A 16,278-nucleotide genomic window follows, 5' to 3' on the forward strand; every position below is an offset into this window, starting at 1 on the left:
CCTTGAGGCGACCTTTGTTGTGATTCGGCGCTATATAAATAAAATTGAATTGAATTGAATGTTTTTAAGTGAGAAGGTGATTTAGAAGCCAGCCGATAGCAGATGTAATGGAAATGGAATATAACATTTCTGTAAGATTGTTCCCTTCGCAATGTCAAATTTGTCTTCAAAAAGTCTTAAACCTCCATGTTTTTCAAACTTTTATGTTCAATCCCCACAAAGACTTGGTGTAAATGTTCATGTTGCAGAAAGACTTTAATGTTCATCACCAAGAAAAGACAGTTTACATCACAGTGGTATGTTGTGATACAGAAAAGGAGCATTTGTTTAACCAGAGATAAGAAAATGAGGCACACTCAGTGTCGAGGTGGTCGAGCCATTGTAAAGCATTTAAGTTACTGATGATCAGCGTCTCCTGCGGCGCTGTGGTTTGGGCGTTGTCCCTTCCACGCATTCTGTTTTGCTGCACTGGCATGACTGAACCATGGTGTAGCTGTGCTGCAGCTTAGACCCATCAGCACAGGTAAGCTCCACCTGCTCCACACTTGTGGTGGCTTCTTGGCAGCACTCGCAATTGTGTACCATTGTGTTGGCTTCCATAGAGTACCTGAACACACACACAGAGAAAGACCAGTTAATGAAGTCTGCACTAGTTACAGTAACTAATCAACAGAAAAATCTGAATGTTCTGTACAATGCCTAATCCTGAGTGGGTGATGTTTAAAGATGATCATTACTTTATTGTTGCACTCATATATACTAGTTCTTATTCATTATTCATGAGTTTGCCTACAGCAGATAAATAATAGTGTATTCTTTGGTATGCAATGAAAACAGTGAACATGTAGCAGCCAGTTAAGGGAAATGAAGGCGCTCTCGGTTAAATTTCAAATAATAGACTCACATGGAGAAACTGTCACAGTGTCCAGCGCAATATGTGATGTTAACTGGCTGTGCGCTCTTGCAGTTGTTCAGTTCAAGGATTCTCTGCTCCTTCTGGGTCTTACACAGACTTATATTGCCTGGAACATATAACAACAGTTGCACACTCACGTGAGGCACATTTTTAAACTTTGTTCTTAACATGTATTTAGTTATTTAGTTTGATGGCTTACAGGTTGGGCAGCACCCACTGGCATCTGTTGTTTCAGTGCCCTGGAGGAGGAAGACATTTCATGTTGTGTGAAATATTCAGCAGTAAAATGCAAAATCCACCAATCTGATCGGTAAAAGTCTAATAAACTCACAGGTTCACAGTCCAAGGGGTTAAAGGGAGGACAAGTAGCCTTGGTTTCCTTGGTAACAAGCTGTCCGTTGAGCTTCTCACAGGTATATTGCACACATTTGTCATTAGGAGGTGTGTAAGAGCTGTTGACCTGTAAAACCATGTAAAACAGCAATTCTGGCTCAAAACACAGGGTACCTGTGTGTCATCTCATTTCAAAAAGACTTTTTTGGCTTTGAATTTATAAGCTTTTGTTTTTTAGGTCCTAAATTGCTGATTAGTTTTTAAGAACGAAAAAGAAAGGAGTCCTGCTGTGGTGCTTCTAATGCTAGCATTTATTCGCTGTTGGCTGCAGTACTGACCTCAATAACATGCACCGTCACGTTGTCAGGTGTGGTGAAAATACAGTCCATCTGAACACATGTTCCACAACACTTTCCTGGTTCAGTCTGATATTCATAACCCTGCGAAAGAGTGAGATATGAAGAGTGAGAGAGCTTTGTAAGGAAAGAAGTATGTGTGTGTTTGTGTAGACCTGGGGATGCTGGAATATGCTTCACTGTGGCTGAATTAAAACATGTCTGCATGTGAAGGACCACTTATCACAAATGCTTGAATACAGTTGTTGCTAAGGGGGCACAGCCAGTTAGTAGGTTGAAGGGCCAATGACTTTTTAGCATCGTCAGGCATTCTTTTCTTTTCATTATTGAAAAACTGTATTTAATATTTACTTAAGTTATTTTTATCTAATTTAAAAATGTATTTGACTACCTGAAACATCTAAGTGTGACAAGTATGTAAAAACCTAAGAAATCAGTAAAGGGCTAAAAAGGTTTCATCGTTACTATTTGCACAACAAAATGAAAGAAGAAAGCCAGTATATAAAGGATAAGTTAAACACTTATGTACTTAGAGGCTAACTTATTTGTTAATGATGCCTTCATAAAGTTCTTAAAGAGTAGCGTTTCAAAATCCACAGTGCTTAATAACATTTAGTTCATTATCTGAAACGTACTTTTAATTCTTCTCTCACCTTAAAGGTATAAAGGCCAACTTTCTATTGGACGGCTCCACCTCATTAAGAAAACATTTGAACAACAGACGGGTGGTGTTTCTATGTGCCCAGTAAACGTTGTGCACCTGAGTGATATTAGTGATATCCAATGTCAGTGACATCATAGCGAGTTACTACTAAAATAAATAGCAGAAATGCTGTTTAGAGAAGTCTGAAGGATTGCGTGTGCATACATATGTGGCCTCATTATTTGAAGCTACAGTTGTGTTTAATGTAACATAGCAACACCATTTCAGCAATGAACATTATTTTCTATTGCAGAAAATAAGAATAGCTCTGCTTCAGTGTTTTGTTTTGGAGTTTTTTTAACCAAGTTTCACAAAGCTGTTCATTTCAATTCACATCTAAGGTTCTAGTTTTTTGGTGCTATTGTTCTGGACCTTATACTGCGATTTGCTCAGGCTGGCTTGCTGGTGTGAAGTGTGGGGCGATGATTCCTCTTTATGATGTAATGAATGTGTCGTGCGAGTTGGCATGTGAATGAGCTTACAGCAGAACAGTTTTCGTTGCAGACGACAGGTTTGCAGATAACGATGTTCAGCTTGGTGACAGGATCCATTTCGGGGCCACAGTAACATTCCTGGCAGGGCCCGGGTGTAAACGACTCTGACGTTGTTGATATTTCTCCAGCTCCTGATGGTGTTGTTGTTGTTACTGATGCTTGTTCTACAATTGATTGTGCTTCTGGTGCTTCCAGCGGGGGTTCTGATAGTGTGTCTGGTGTTGGGATCTTGGTACCAGGCTAAAGAATTGTATGTTATATATTATATTAATTGCTTCAAGGAATATTTCATACCTCTATATCTATTTTAAGCCTTATCGTAATGATGAGTATAAAACAAAGTTCAGCACAGAGAGAGTTAGCTGGCTTGACAAAATCTAAAACACCAGTCAAAGATAACATATATAAGGGGGTGTTTTACATGTCAACTGAGCACTCCCTAGTCCAATCAAAGATCGTATCAGTGAAGTGAGTAATAGAGATCTATAAAGAACATAAAAATTGACATAAAAAAAACACTTTTCCAACAAATAGGAGAGACTGGTGATTTCATCGCCACAAGTGCGGTAAAATTAACTCAAGCTATAAGCACTTCATGCGGTCTCCGTGCTGCTGTTTATTTCTACCTGCACATTAGAACCCTATCACTTTGAACTGCAGGGCTGAATACACGTTAAAGCTACTTGGTGTGTTCAGCTGTGACACTCTTCCATGTGAAGTTTTGCCTACAAATGTAACTGATTTACTTGCTTTCCAATAGCTGCGATTGAAATGAAGACCTAACCATCCATCTGAATACATACATTCCAGCGAAAGAGCCTCACACAATTTTCACTGTTGTAACTTTACAGCTGGGCTTCATTCAGTTTTCAGTCAGGCACAGTTTAAAAAGTTGAATATACTGATGTAAGTCATACATACATCAAGTGCAGGATGCTGCAGTATGCTGCACTTTGTTATGTGTATAATTCAGGACAACAGATGGTTCTTGTTTAGTGTATTAGGGAAAACCACTTCTTGTTTCCAGAGTTTGAACTGTGTGCTTACCTTGTATTCAGTCATGTTATAGACACATACACCTTTAGGAACTGCAGACACAAAGAGACATGGGTTTAGTTAACATTCACACATATGCATTGATGATCTGTTGTAGTTTACATTGTACTAGACTCCATCCATTTATTCATTCACTTCACAGGCTGATGGATTAGAGTGACATACCACAGTTGTAGGATAGGCAACAGGTGCCATTGGTAATGCTCAGTTGGAAGCCCAGCAAGCACGTGGGAGGAGGAGGACACAGGTTTACGTTGCATTCTGTTGCAAAAGGAACGAGAACTTGTCAGAATGTGATGATGAAGATTTGCACAACTTTCCATTTGATAACAATAACTTGAAGAACCAGGAAAGCAACTGTTTACATGATTTAGTACAAGCTGGGAAGGGACTTTGCTGAGCCAAGCTCTCTTTTAATTTAATTCAATGAAATGAAATTACATTTTATTTATATAGCTCCAAAACACAAAAACAGTTGCCCCAGGGCACTTTATGTTGCAAGGGTAAGACTTTACAATATTGCAAGGTCTTACCCCAACAGTCAGATAACCCCTATGAGCAAGCACTTTGCTGACAGTGGGAGGAAAAACTTCCTTTTAACAGGAAGAAGAACCAGCCTCAGGGAAGGGCTTATATCTGCTGTGACTAGCTGCGGGTGAGAGGAGAAAGACAGGACCAAACACAAGCTGTACAAGAGACCCAAAGATTAATAATAACTAATGATTAAATGTAAAGTGGTGTATGAAAGTGTATACCTTCCATTTAACTTTTAAATATCTTACGAACAACAAGTAAGCCAGCAGTCTGAGAGTGAAGGACTGTGTTGACCTGTATTGACATTAGTACTGTGACCTCAGTACAGTACCTTGGTACTGTGAGGTCCACACATACTCATATGTGCCATTGCCAGAAGGTTGGTTGTGTATTCCAGCACAGTGGAAGGGCTGGACAGGGCCATAGAAGGTCCTTAACCCACGAGTAGGACCGGTATCTTCTACTCAAGACTTATGATGACACCCGGACTGCCGGACTAGCATTGGGATGAAATCCTTGGATCTATTATCAGACCCTGGTGCACAACGATGAACAGGCTCATGTGGATGCAGATAGTTCCTCAAGGATAAAGGAATTAATATCATTGAATGGCTTCTAGGATTACCTGACTAAGTCCCATATAACGCCTCTACAACATTACGCTTTGGTCCATCCAACACCACCAGGTTGCACTTTAGACTGTCCAAGAACTCAGTTATACCCTAATACAGACCTGGGAGGAGTCCCTCAGGACACAGTCGGTGATCCACTACCCTGCACCGTTAAGTGCTTGGCATTTCCCATCATGGTGTCCCCCAGGAGATCCCACAGGAGACCATCTATATATCTGACATTGCCAGATTTAAGCACATGGGCAAACAACTAAATATCATTTTGAGTTGCTGCTAAGAAATTTTACAAAATGGACTAGCCTGCCACATATTTTTTTCACTTTGATTTTTGGGGTGTCTTTGAATTAAGCCCTATGTAGGTTGATAATCTCCATTTTCATCAAATAATATGACACGCTTTTAGTCCTAGAACATTCATCTATATCAGTTGAGAAAAGCAGCGTGATCGTTGTCCCTGAGATCTGATGTTTGTTCCAAAACATTGTAATCAACAGATTAATGTGAATGTAGTCTTTTTTTTTCTAAACAACCATGTGATGATTTCAAAGAACAGCAATAAGTACATTGGCACAAGCTCTACCGATCTTGATTTTTCTGTGATTTTGAGTTTTCGTTTTCATTACTATTCACTGACTGAGATGGAGATTTCAATCACACAGAACCAAGCTGCCTCTGAAAAGCAAACAGAAATGCAAATGTGCATATTTTCCATTAAGCTAAATAACTACGTTATGAATGTGCCAGGCATGAGACTACCTCCAGGTGTTATCTGGCATATTAGGCTCAGAAGGTGGAGTGGGTTGTCCACGAACCAGAAGGTTGTTGGATTGATACCTTACTCTTCTAGTTTGAGTATTCAAGTATCCTAAGTTGCCGCTGATGCATCCAATGGAGTGTGTGTGTAAATGTCAGAAAGCACAGAGGGATGAAAGTGCTGCGTGAATAATGTCTGTGATCGACTGGACGAGTCTTGTAACAAAAACGCTTTGAGATGAAATTTGAGCATAAAGACAGTACTAGTCCCAGGAAAGGCAATTTTCATCAGTGTCAGTCATCCATTTGTGTGATATCAACGGCAAGACATTGTTTAAAGCTAGTTCAAAGACACTAAAACTGACCACATGACTGTGTTGTGCAGCAGTTCACTGTATTGTTGACCAGTTGCTGGCCAGGCTCGCTGCAGTTAGGACTTTGTAAAGACTGGCACTGAACAGGCTCACACTGGACGCTCATGGAGTCCTTGTCACAAACACAGGTTTGACAGTCACTTGTCCAAGTCTCGCCCAGCTGTTTAAAAGAAACACACCGATTCAGATTCACACATCTTATTCATTGTTAAGAAGGCATGAACATAAGAGCAGAGTTCTCACCTGTTTGGGTTTTCCATCAGGTCCAACACAGGCTGAAAGGCAATCACAGACAGTAGCAGGTGATGTTTGGGAGAAAAATATTTCAAAGCCCAGCAAAATAGCGTTCTGCAGAATCTGGTCTTACCACAGGTGTCAACACATATGTCATGTACTGTGTTGAATAATGTGGTACCATGAGGACAGAAACAACCTTCCTTAGTGTTGTTACTGGATGCCACTGTTTGGTATGCCGTGTTGTATCTGATGAGAGAAAATGAATTAGCCCATCAAAAATAGAGATTGGGCTAATCTTGATTAAAAATATATATATATTTAATTAATCCTACTATCAAAATATTCCATATCCCCCCCAGAAAATACACATCACTAAATTCATCAGGGTCATTAAACAAACAAAAGTTCTTCACACTGATATGGTTTACGCTACCCGTTGTTGCATGTAGGCTCTACGGATGGACCACAGGGCATGTACACTTTGTTGCTTGGACACTTGTGCTCTGAAAGATGGAAGTATGTTAAGAGCACATTGTTCAGAACTGCAAAAACCAAATAACCAAAAAATCAACTGTATGGATATAATATGTATATCTCACCACAGAGCCCATTGGTAGCATTTCTCCAATCGATACAGATTCCTTCATTAGAACATTCAGTGGCATAAGCCTCCAGACTGCAGCAGCTGTTTTTGCCAAGATTGCAAGTGTCAAAGACACATGATGTCACAAATGGTCCTGGAGGTACAACTTTGTGGCATGGTGCAAATAAACTAGAAGACATACAAGCCAGAGTGTATCAGGAAAATGATTATTCACAAAATGTGTACAAACATTCATACATCATATAATGACTAAAAACGTCCATATATGTAATAGGCCAGTTACTTGTCTCAGTGCTATCGCTTAGCTTATAAACTTCGTACAAAAAGTGAAGAAACTAGTGTTCGGTCAATTATTTCTTTGTTTTTGTTTTTGGTAAAAGGACTGGATAGTGCTTTTACCAAAACAAAAACAAAATTGGTGAGTGGAATGGACAGTGCTTGTCTACTCTACCTAAGCACTCGTGCCTCATAATGTACAACACCCCTCATCCAGACAAGCACTTTTCTTCCTATGTGTGTTAAGTGTTTTCAATCTAACATTCACATGGATCTGATGGATGCATCAGTGAGCAACTTGAGGTCAATATCTTACCCGAGGATATTTGGCATAGAGACTGGAGGAGCCAGGGATCAAACCACCTAACTTTCAATTAGGAGTTGACCTGCTCTACCTCCTGAGCTACAACCACCCAGACTGCTGCTCTGCCCACAAATGTGGGCTCTTTACAAATGTGGTACCATTTTATAAAGCTTGGCCTTCAATTTGGAGACGGTACTAAACCTCTACAAACCACTGTAGCAGGGTCCATGCTCACAGTTGTTTTTGATCAAGCACCAATAAGGTAACCAGAAGCTGAAAACCAGTCAATAGAGTTTGCTGTAAGGCATTTGTAGAGAAGATTTGGCAAGTTTTTCATGGGCGCATACACTAAAGTCAGTGGCTCCATTTAAGGAGAAATAAACAGGCTTTAAAACATTATGATTTATACCATACCATCTATATTTATAAAGCACTTTAACATAAAACCAGAGTTCACAAAGTGCTGTACATATGCAAATAGCATAAGCAAAGTAAAAATAAAATTAAAATACGATAAAATAAGATAAAATGAAATAAATAACTAAAATAAAATAAAACATGTTCAAACAAATTGAGTCAATCCCCTTAAACAAAGGCTTCAGTGAATAAATATGTTTTGAGAAGAGTCTTAAACTTTATTTATTGGCAAGAAGCACTGTTACGACAAAGAAATACCATGTCCTTCCTTTTTGTGTTAATTTCAGTTATATCAATAACCAGTTATAGATTATAAAAGCTCCTCCCATTAAATTTTCTTCTTTTTATTTTTTATAAGTATTTCCCTAATGCTGTTAAACAGAGTAAGGCAGCTTTTCCAAATATCCTGGTTTAATTTTTGATGCTGACATTATTTTATGTGCACACAGAAACAAAATATGGTAAGAGTTATTTCATCTAGAATTGATGAATTTGTGGAACTTTTTTAGAGAGTGAGGAAGGTAACTGAAGAAGAAATACACAGTGCATCATGGGAATCCCCCGGCAGCCTACGTCTATTGCAGCATAACTAAGGGAGGATTCAGGGTCACCTGGTCCAGCCCTAACTATATGCTTTAGCAAAAAGGAAAGTTTTAAGCCTAATCTTGAAAGTAGAGATAGTGTCTGTCTCCTGAATCCAAACTGGAAGCTGGTTCCACAGAAGAGGGGCCTGAAAACTGAAGGCTCTGCCTCCCATTCTACTTTTAAATACTCTAGGAACAACAAGTAGGCCTGCAGAGCGAGAGCGAAGTGCTCTAATAGGGTGATATGGTACTACAAGGTCATTAAGATAAGATGGGGCCTGATTATTTAAGACCTTGTATGTGAGGAGCAGGATTTTGAATTCTGGATTTAACAGGAAGCCAAAACAGGAGAAATCTGCTCTCTCTTTCTAGTCCCTGTCAGGACTCTTGCTGCAGCATTTTGGATCAGCTGAAGGCTTTTCAGGGAGTTTTTTGGACTTCCTGATAATAATGAATTACAGTCGTCCAGCCTGGAAGTAATAAATGCATGAACTAGTGTTTCAGCGTCACTCTGAGGCAAATTGTATCTATTTAATAGATCAGATTGGAATGGATGACTGGAGAACTGTTTACTAGGAACAGAACTTGGCTAAGTCATTCAGTACTGTCTCAGTTTCGTCTTCATCTGTATGCTCTGCCACTTTATGATACATACTATTGATTTAGGATATTTGCAGCGCTCCTTCACAGGCTGTCAACTTGACAATCAAACTGGAAAGAAAATACCATTATACCACATTCCCCAAATCATTCTGTTCTACATGTGCAGAATAAGTACATTTTTCTATCTACCAAAATGAAAAGTATAACGAGTTTGCTGAACAGTTTGTGGTTCTCTTTACCTGGTAGTTAGTAGATCACAGACAGCAGGTTCACAAACAGGTGGTGTTGAGTGTGAGGGCTTTGATGTGGTTCTGGGTGTTGGTGGGGTTGTGGGGATAACGCAGGGTGTATGTGGGACCTGCCACTCGCCTGCAGTGTCTGAGCAACTTCCCACCTGGCCATTTGGAGAACGGCATTCATTGCTCTGGGAGTTGTCACAGGTACCTAGTAAAGGAAAAGCAGCAGAATGAAGCCTGAGCAGTAGCCTAAGAAAGAAACTTATTATATGATCAATATCAAAGTTATGTAGGCATACCTGCATACTTACATACTTCTTTTTCTTATCTAAGCTTCACTCTAATTAAATTTACAGTTTGTTCAAGACATGTACAGATATTTCTTTAAATGGGAAATTAGTTAACATTTCAGTACAAACATAATTTTTAGCGGCAATCAAAATGTTTTATACCCACTACAGCTCAAACGTTTTAGAACACCCCAATTTTTCCAGTTTTTTATTGAAAATTATGCAGTTTAATGTCTCACTGCACTCTGAAATTAAAGCATAGTACAAAATGACCAAAATGTACTAAACTTTTGTCCAGTCAGAACAGCTGGACACCCCTGTGGCACTCTTTCTACAATAGAAATCAAATATTGTTCAGAAGTTCTTCCCATATCTGTTGCAGAAGTTCCCATAAATGAGGCACTGCTTGGTTGCTTTGCTTTGTCTCTTCTGTCCAGTTCATCCCAAACCAGCTCGATGGGGTTTAAGTCTGGAGACTGTGGTGTATGCTCAACAGCATACAAAGATGCTGCATGATGAACCAAAGATTTCAAATTTGGATTCATCAGTCCAAAATACCTTCTTCCAGTCTTCAGTGGTCCAACAGCAGTTGTTAATGGCCCAGACAAGCCTCTTTGTCTTATTCTGGCATCTTAGCGATGGCTTTCTTGCTGCAAGCTCAAAGTCTTCTCTTCACAGTTGAAACTGGGACTTCCTTACCACGACCACTATTAGGCTGTGCTTGAAGCTGTTGTCCTGCGAGCCACCAATCACACAAGCTGTTAACTCTCCGAAACTCTGATTCATTTGTGGCTTTGGGTCTGCCAGACCTCTTCCTGCCAGAGTTTGTTTCTGAGTGCCTTTTGATGGTGAAGGAAACTGTACTCACTGACACCTTGACATTCTTCCTAATTTCTCTGTAGATAAAAGACCTAACCTTTTTAGTGTTAAGATGGTCTGTCTCTTCCATTGTTAATTGCATTTTTTGTAGCAACCCACTACTTTCTGCAGTACAATATTGTTCAACTGATGCTGACGAGGGTATCGTACCACAGTGTATTCCAACACTGCTTTTATGCAGACAGAGGGGGTTGTAAGCATTCCAGAAAAGTTGGAACACCTGTAGCAATTAGTAGCACCAGCTTTGCAGAACAGCTTTAAATTGTTAACTCATGTTCTGTTCCCTGAAAAGGGCCTTTTTGGATAATTCTGAAATGGACGTCATTTTTCAGTTTTGAGTAACCTTATGTTTTTTTAACCTCTGGCAGTTCACCACTTACCTTTGTACCATTTCAAGCAATTCATTGGACCTGAATGACATGAATTGCAATAAAAAACTGGAAAAATTGGGGTTTCTAAAACTTTTTTTTTTAAGTATATAACTTTGTTTGTGTTGCATTTTTAATTTCTCTTGGTATTTGGGATTAGTTAGATGTGTGAAGTTTAAAAAAATCATGACTCTCAGCTGGAACTGCAGTAAAACAAGGTGAGGAGTTTAATGATATGCAGCAGGAATTACAAAACTATAGCTATAACGGGCTTCAGTATACCAGAGAATTGGTATTGGTCTGAAACTGAAGCTTAGTTCCAGACTTAGTTCAACTAAGGCCCGAGGGCGCGATACGGCAAGCCTCGCTTCTGTCAGTCTGTCCCAGGGCAGCTGTGGCTACAACTGTAGCCTCCACCAGTGTGTGAATGTGAGAGTGAATAGTGGAACTGTAAAGTGCTTTGAGGGCGTTGAAAAGCGCTATATAAATGCAGTCCATTATTATTATTATTAACCAAAGTGTGCTGAGGCTGTCTCACCTTCTAGATTGGATATGGATTAGAGTTAAATTTGATTGCAAGTGGCTGAGGAATCTTTTCTATTATTAATATTTGGCTTATTAATGGTCATTGTTTAGACCTGGGTTAAAGATTGGGAGAAGTATTCTCTAACTCACCACATTGTCCCTCTGTGTTTCCTTCAAAGAGGGAGTAGGGAAGGTCAATGCTGAATGAAGAGCCTGAATAGACTATTTTTGCACTGATGTCTTGTAACTCCAATGTGGTGATTATATCTGTGCTAGTAATGCGCAGGACAGAATTGCTATAGGCAGGATAGATCTTTTGCTGATTGACAAACACCTGTAGGTAACAACACAATTTACATTAAAAAATAGTGTGAAACAAGCATCATACTCATTTGAAAGATTAACCATTAGATCAGCTTTCGCTTGGTCAAATTGAATTATTGCTTACCACATTAGTTGGTATTCCTGAAGACATCAGCTGAGTCAAAACCACTTTGAAAGATTTATATGTAACAGTAAGAACCTTGGGACAGAATGTACTGCTTGATGGATCACAATCACGGTTAACTACAACAGTCAGGTTATATTTAGCAATAATCTCTTTGACCAGGTAGTAAGAGCAATTCTCATTGAAATTGTAGGATTCTCCATCAAATGTTAAGTAGTGGGATCCACACCAGACACTGCACACACCTGCAGGGTGAAAAGAATCATGTATAGAAATGTCAAGTAATAACTGGAACAGGAAAAATAGACAAGCGTCATAAGTTAACAAAAGACCATAGATCTGCCTAAACAGTCAGAATGCAGGCTGATCTAATTTTATTTATAAAGAACATTTAATACAAGGTTGGCCAAAGTGCTGTAGATAAAACAGAGTATTGCACAGTAATGTAAAAACTTCACTATATGGACACGTGCCCACTCACAACAATAAATATGCCACAAAAAGACGATAGACAATAACAGCCTAAATAACTAGCAACAACATGAAGGGTATTCATGGCCATTGATCAGCGGTGGCTTTTCATGTATTTACAAGCCTCAAGGCTCTGACACAAGATTATCTGCAGTATATCAAAGAGACAGATTTCATATTGTGTATTTATATACACCATAAGTACAGTGTATATTTTGCTGTGTATTTATAATATACATTATTAAGCTTACATCGACATTCATAGTGAGGGCAGCATCCGTCATCATCAGAGATCTTAGCAGCACTGCGTCCATTGGTGCAGATGGGCTGCTGCATAGTAGGACAGACTGTTGGCATCGTTATAATCTTCCCATTAATGCACGTAGCTGTGGTGCAGTTGCCGGCATCCCAGGACTCTCCATTCTGAACAAGTATTGACAAACAAAAGATGATTTAGGAGATCATGGGTTTGTTTAAAATACACTGTCTTTCAAGTAAATTGTCATAATCTCATTTAGGTTTATAATTATTCTTATCCCAGACATATGCTCTTTTATTTAGTAATTTATTGCATTTTGCACATATCTAAAATATATGTTTATTTATTTTTGGAAGTTTTTGATCCACTTTTTACATTTGTAAATCTGTGAAGTAACAGTAAAGCTGAAGTCACCAGATTATTATTAATATGTGAAAGAACCCCCACAGGTACAGAACATGCTAACAAAGAGCCCCAAGTTGTTGTCAAACCAGAAACATTCATCCTGTGAAGCAGCTGTGCTAACCACTGCTCCATTCAGCCACTGTGTTTCATTTCTGCATTATATGTTTTTTTCAGCTTAGAGCAGTGGTTCCCAAACTGTTTTTGCTGGGCCCCCCTTTGTTTTAGAAGAAAAATGTTGCCCCCCCCCCCCCCCCCCAACACGCAAACACATCCTCCCACCACACAGACTCATATTTTGCTTTCAAACTCCATTGCTGTTTATTTCACATCTCGACTCTGGTCCGATTTCACATACTAACTCTTTTACGCTATGTCCACATCTACACGGTCATTTTTGAAAACGCAGCTGTTTCTATGCGTTTGGGCTTTTCGTCCACACGTAAATGGCGTTTCAAATCACCGAAAACTGCGATTTTTTAACTTTTAACTCCATTTTTGTTCGTCACGCAACGTCAAAGGTATGCGCCTTTTTTCACATCAGGCTGTGCGCAACGTTATTGTTTACATGAGATGAACTGCAGAATGATAGAGACAAAATACTGTTAATCTGACTGTCTGCAGGTTTTACACACAGTTACTGTCCCTCCATTTACAAAGGCAGAGGCGTCACGGTGTGATTATTTTACATGTAGTTGTTTTTTTCCTGTGTAATAATGTTCAACATTGCTGTCAATACATTTTTCAAAAAATGCCTCTCTGTGCAAAATGGGTTCAAAAACATAAACAGCTGTGGGATCCTGTTTGTCTGTGATTTGAACCGAGGGGAATAAATCATGGCAGGATCAGCCTGATGTTATTTGCATCCCACTGTAACTTTATAAAGAGCAAAATGTCAGGAGTAGTTAATCATTATAAGAAGTGTTTGTAAACTAAAAATCAAGAATGTAGGATACTGTTTGTCCGTGATTTGGAGAGCCCAACGCGCGGGGAGATCTACCTCGGCACTTGTGCAGGTGAAGCCAAAGAGAAGATATGCTTCACCATGTTTTCTAGTTTTTGGCTTGGAAGGGAGTTGGTTTGGAAACATATTTGGCGATGTTTCATCTCCTGCTTTGTGTTTGTATGGAAGCCCCGTTAAAAACCTGTCAATTATGCTAGCAGTATCCAAACGTTCTTTTTTTTTCTCTCTTTTCATACCGCGCCCCCCCTGCAATGGCTCTGTGCCCCCCCTAGGGGGTGGGCCCCACACTTTGGGAACCTCTGGCTTAGAGCATGGCTGTACACAGTGGTGCACTAAGGTAGGCCTATTATCAGCAAATCAACACCATGGACTTGGAATTACTAAATGGTCTATTGTGGATCTACACTCTACAGCCTCTCAACTGGTATTCACCAAGGCATCACAGTGGTAAATGACAAAAATAGATATAGCTATTATTGCAGTCAGGTTCAGGGTGTCACACCAGCACCAAAGTGGTATTTAACAAAAAGCCCATACATTGCCCTCACTCAATAAATAATAAAAACATATGTAATCATGTCACACCTGTCTCGGTGGATACACATCATTGCAGACATTTTGAGTAGATGAAGTTATTGATGTACTTGAAGTAAAGGAGGCAGGACTAGTTGTTGTCAGAGGTACTGAGCTGGAAATTGTGGCCTTTGTAGTAGTGCTGAATACTGTAGTTGTAGAGTGTGCAGTAGTGGGCACACTTGGTGTCACAGGACAAGGACTGGACTGTGTCTCAATTTCACAAGATGCATTGCAAAATGCAGCATAACACCACCCTAACCCATCAGTGACATTGTACACAAAGTCCCCTGTGAAAAAACAAACAAAAACAAAACACAGATAATTAAACAAGCGCTGTACTGGTATCCAACTGGACAGGCTGGATGCGTATGTGTGTGTCAAATTAACAGTTTTTGTTATGTCCATTTCTAACTAAAGACTGATATGCTTTTTCTTCATGAACAGCTCTGGGATTTAGAACAATATGCATTCAAATAAGAACTTCAGATGAGAATATAAAACTCTAAATTTGAGGTAAGATAATGGATGAAAACAACATTAAGGGACTTAATGACCTATATACAGTGACATACTGTGCAGAAAGTTCCCCAATTCCCTATGAAACCCATGTTGGTTTTTGTGGAGACCATTCAGAAAGCCAGACATGCAGTAACATGCAGCTGAAGTTACAATGTCACCTGCTCTGGCCCCAGGAATAGAATTATCTATAGTAGTTGGGGTTTACCATCACGACTCTAAAAATAGTTAGAAATAACCTAATTTTTTCCTTGAAAAGACTGTTGCCAAGTGGGTAAGGTAAAGGTGTACCAAGGGTTATGTTTTGGACTACACATCTTCCTCACAATCAACTGTTTTCCTGGATGCTTTGGGAGAACCTGCTATACGACGGCTAACTGGGTCTAAACTTGAAATTTAAAACAAGAACAGAGGTGTCCTAACAACATGTGTTCAGAATTAAAGAAAAATAAAATGATAACAAAAATGAAAGAGAAACCTACCAGCATGATGCGAAGCTCCATTGACAATGCATACACATCGTGTCGAGGTTGTATTAAGGGGTGATGAAGAAGCAGCTGTGGTTGTGGTTACACTGGGGCTTACACTAATTGCGTAAACAGTCGTGCTGCCTGGAACAGTCTCTGTTGTAGGAGTAAAAGAAGTTGTACCTCTAGATGTTGAGGGTAAAATGGTTGTGTTTAAAACAGAAGGATTTGAAATTGCAGTTGAAGAAAACGATGATCCTGTTATGACAACTAAGGTTGATGCAGTTGTGGTAGAGGATGTTGTTGGTCCCGATGTAACTATTTTTGGTGTTTTTGTTGTCATAACTGTGGCTGTTGTGGATTCAAATGCTGTTGTCTCTGCAGGTGTTGTAGTTGTTCCTTTAGTGGTAGTGAAAGGCCCAGATGTAATTTCAGTACTCACAGATGGTTTTGATGTAACCGTTGTGGATCCTTGACCTGTTGTTTCAACATATGGAGTTGTGGTCGTGGTTTCAACAACAGCTGTGGTAGAGGATGTTGTTGGTCCCGATGTAACTATTTTTGGTGTTTTTGTTGTCATAACTGTGGCTGTTGTGGATTCAAATGCTGTTGTCTCTGCAGGTGTTGTAGCTGTTCCTTCAGTGGTAGTGAAAGGCCCAGATGTAATTTCAGTACTCACAGATGGTTTTGATGTAACCGTT

General features: G+C 39.5%; 1 protein-coding gene across 1 annotated transcript; it reads right to left on the reverse strand.

Annotated features, from left to right (window-relative positions):
- Positions 1–196: 196 nt before the first annotated feature.
- Positions 197–15,877, reverse strand: LOC308398301 (intestinal mucin-like protein). Its single transcript, XM_080884854.1, has 19 exons — positions 15,593–15,877; positions 14,604–14,881; positions 12,645–12,816; positions 11,923–12,167; positions 11,625–11,808; positions 9,416–9,620; positions 6,988–7,160; positions 6,822–6,891; positions 6,519–6,634; positions 6,395–6,426; positions 6,143–6,311; positions 4,024–4,119; positions 3,850–3,890; positions 2,791–3,042; positions 1,588–1,689; positions 1,248–1,376; positions 1,116–1,155; positions 905–1,022; positions 197–607 (listed from the first exon to the last, which is right to left on the reverse strand). Exons 3-19 carry the CDS (start codon positions 12,748–12,750, stop codon positions 406–408), a joined length of 2,280 nt encoding a protein of 759 aa, XP_080740980.1. The 5' UTR covers positions 12,751–12,816; positions 14,604–14,881; positions 15,593–15,877; the 3' UTR covers positions 197–405.
- Positions 15,878–16,278: the final 401 nt, after the last annotated feature.

The sequence above is a fragment of the Rhamphochromis sp. 'chilingali' genome, assembly GCF_963969265.1.
Source record: "Rhamphochromis sp. 'chilingali' genome assembly, chromosome: 6".
Taxonomy (NCBI): Eukaryota; Metazoa; Chordata; class Actinopteri; order Cichliformes; family Cichlidae; genus Rhamphochromis; species Rhamphochromis sp. 'chilingali'.

Coding starts and splice junctions, on each gene's coding strand:
- LOC308398301 (XM_080884854.1), bottom strand. CDS start 12,750: ATGCCAACAGTCTGTCCTACTATGCAGCAGCCCATCTGCACCAATGGA. Junction 7,161..9,415: donor TGTGATCTACTAACTACCAG/GTAAAGAGAACC, acceptor TATGTCTTCTAG/TTTATTTGCACCATGCCACA. Junction 608..904: donor CACTGTGACAGTTTCTCCAT/GTGAGTCTATTA, acceptor GTGTGTGTTCAG/GTACTCTATGGAAGCCAACA.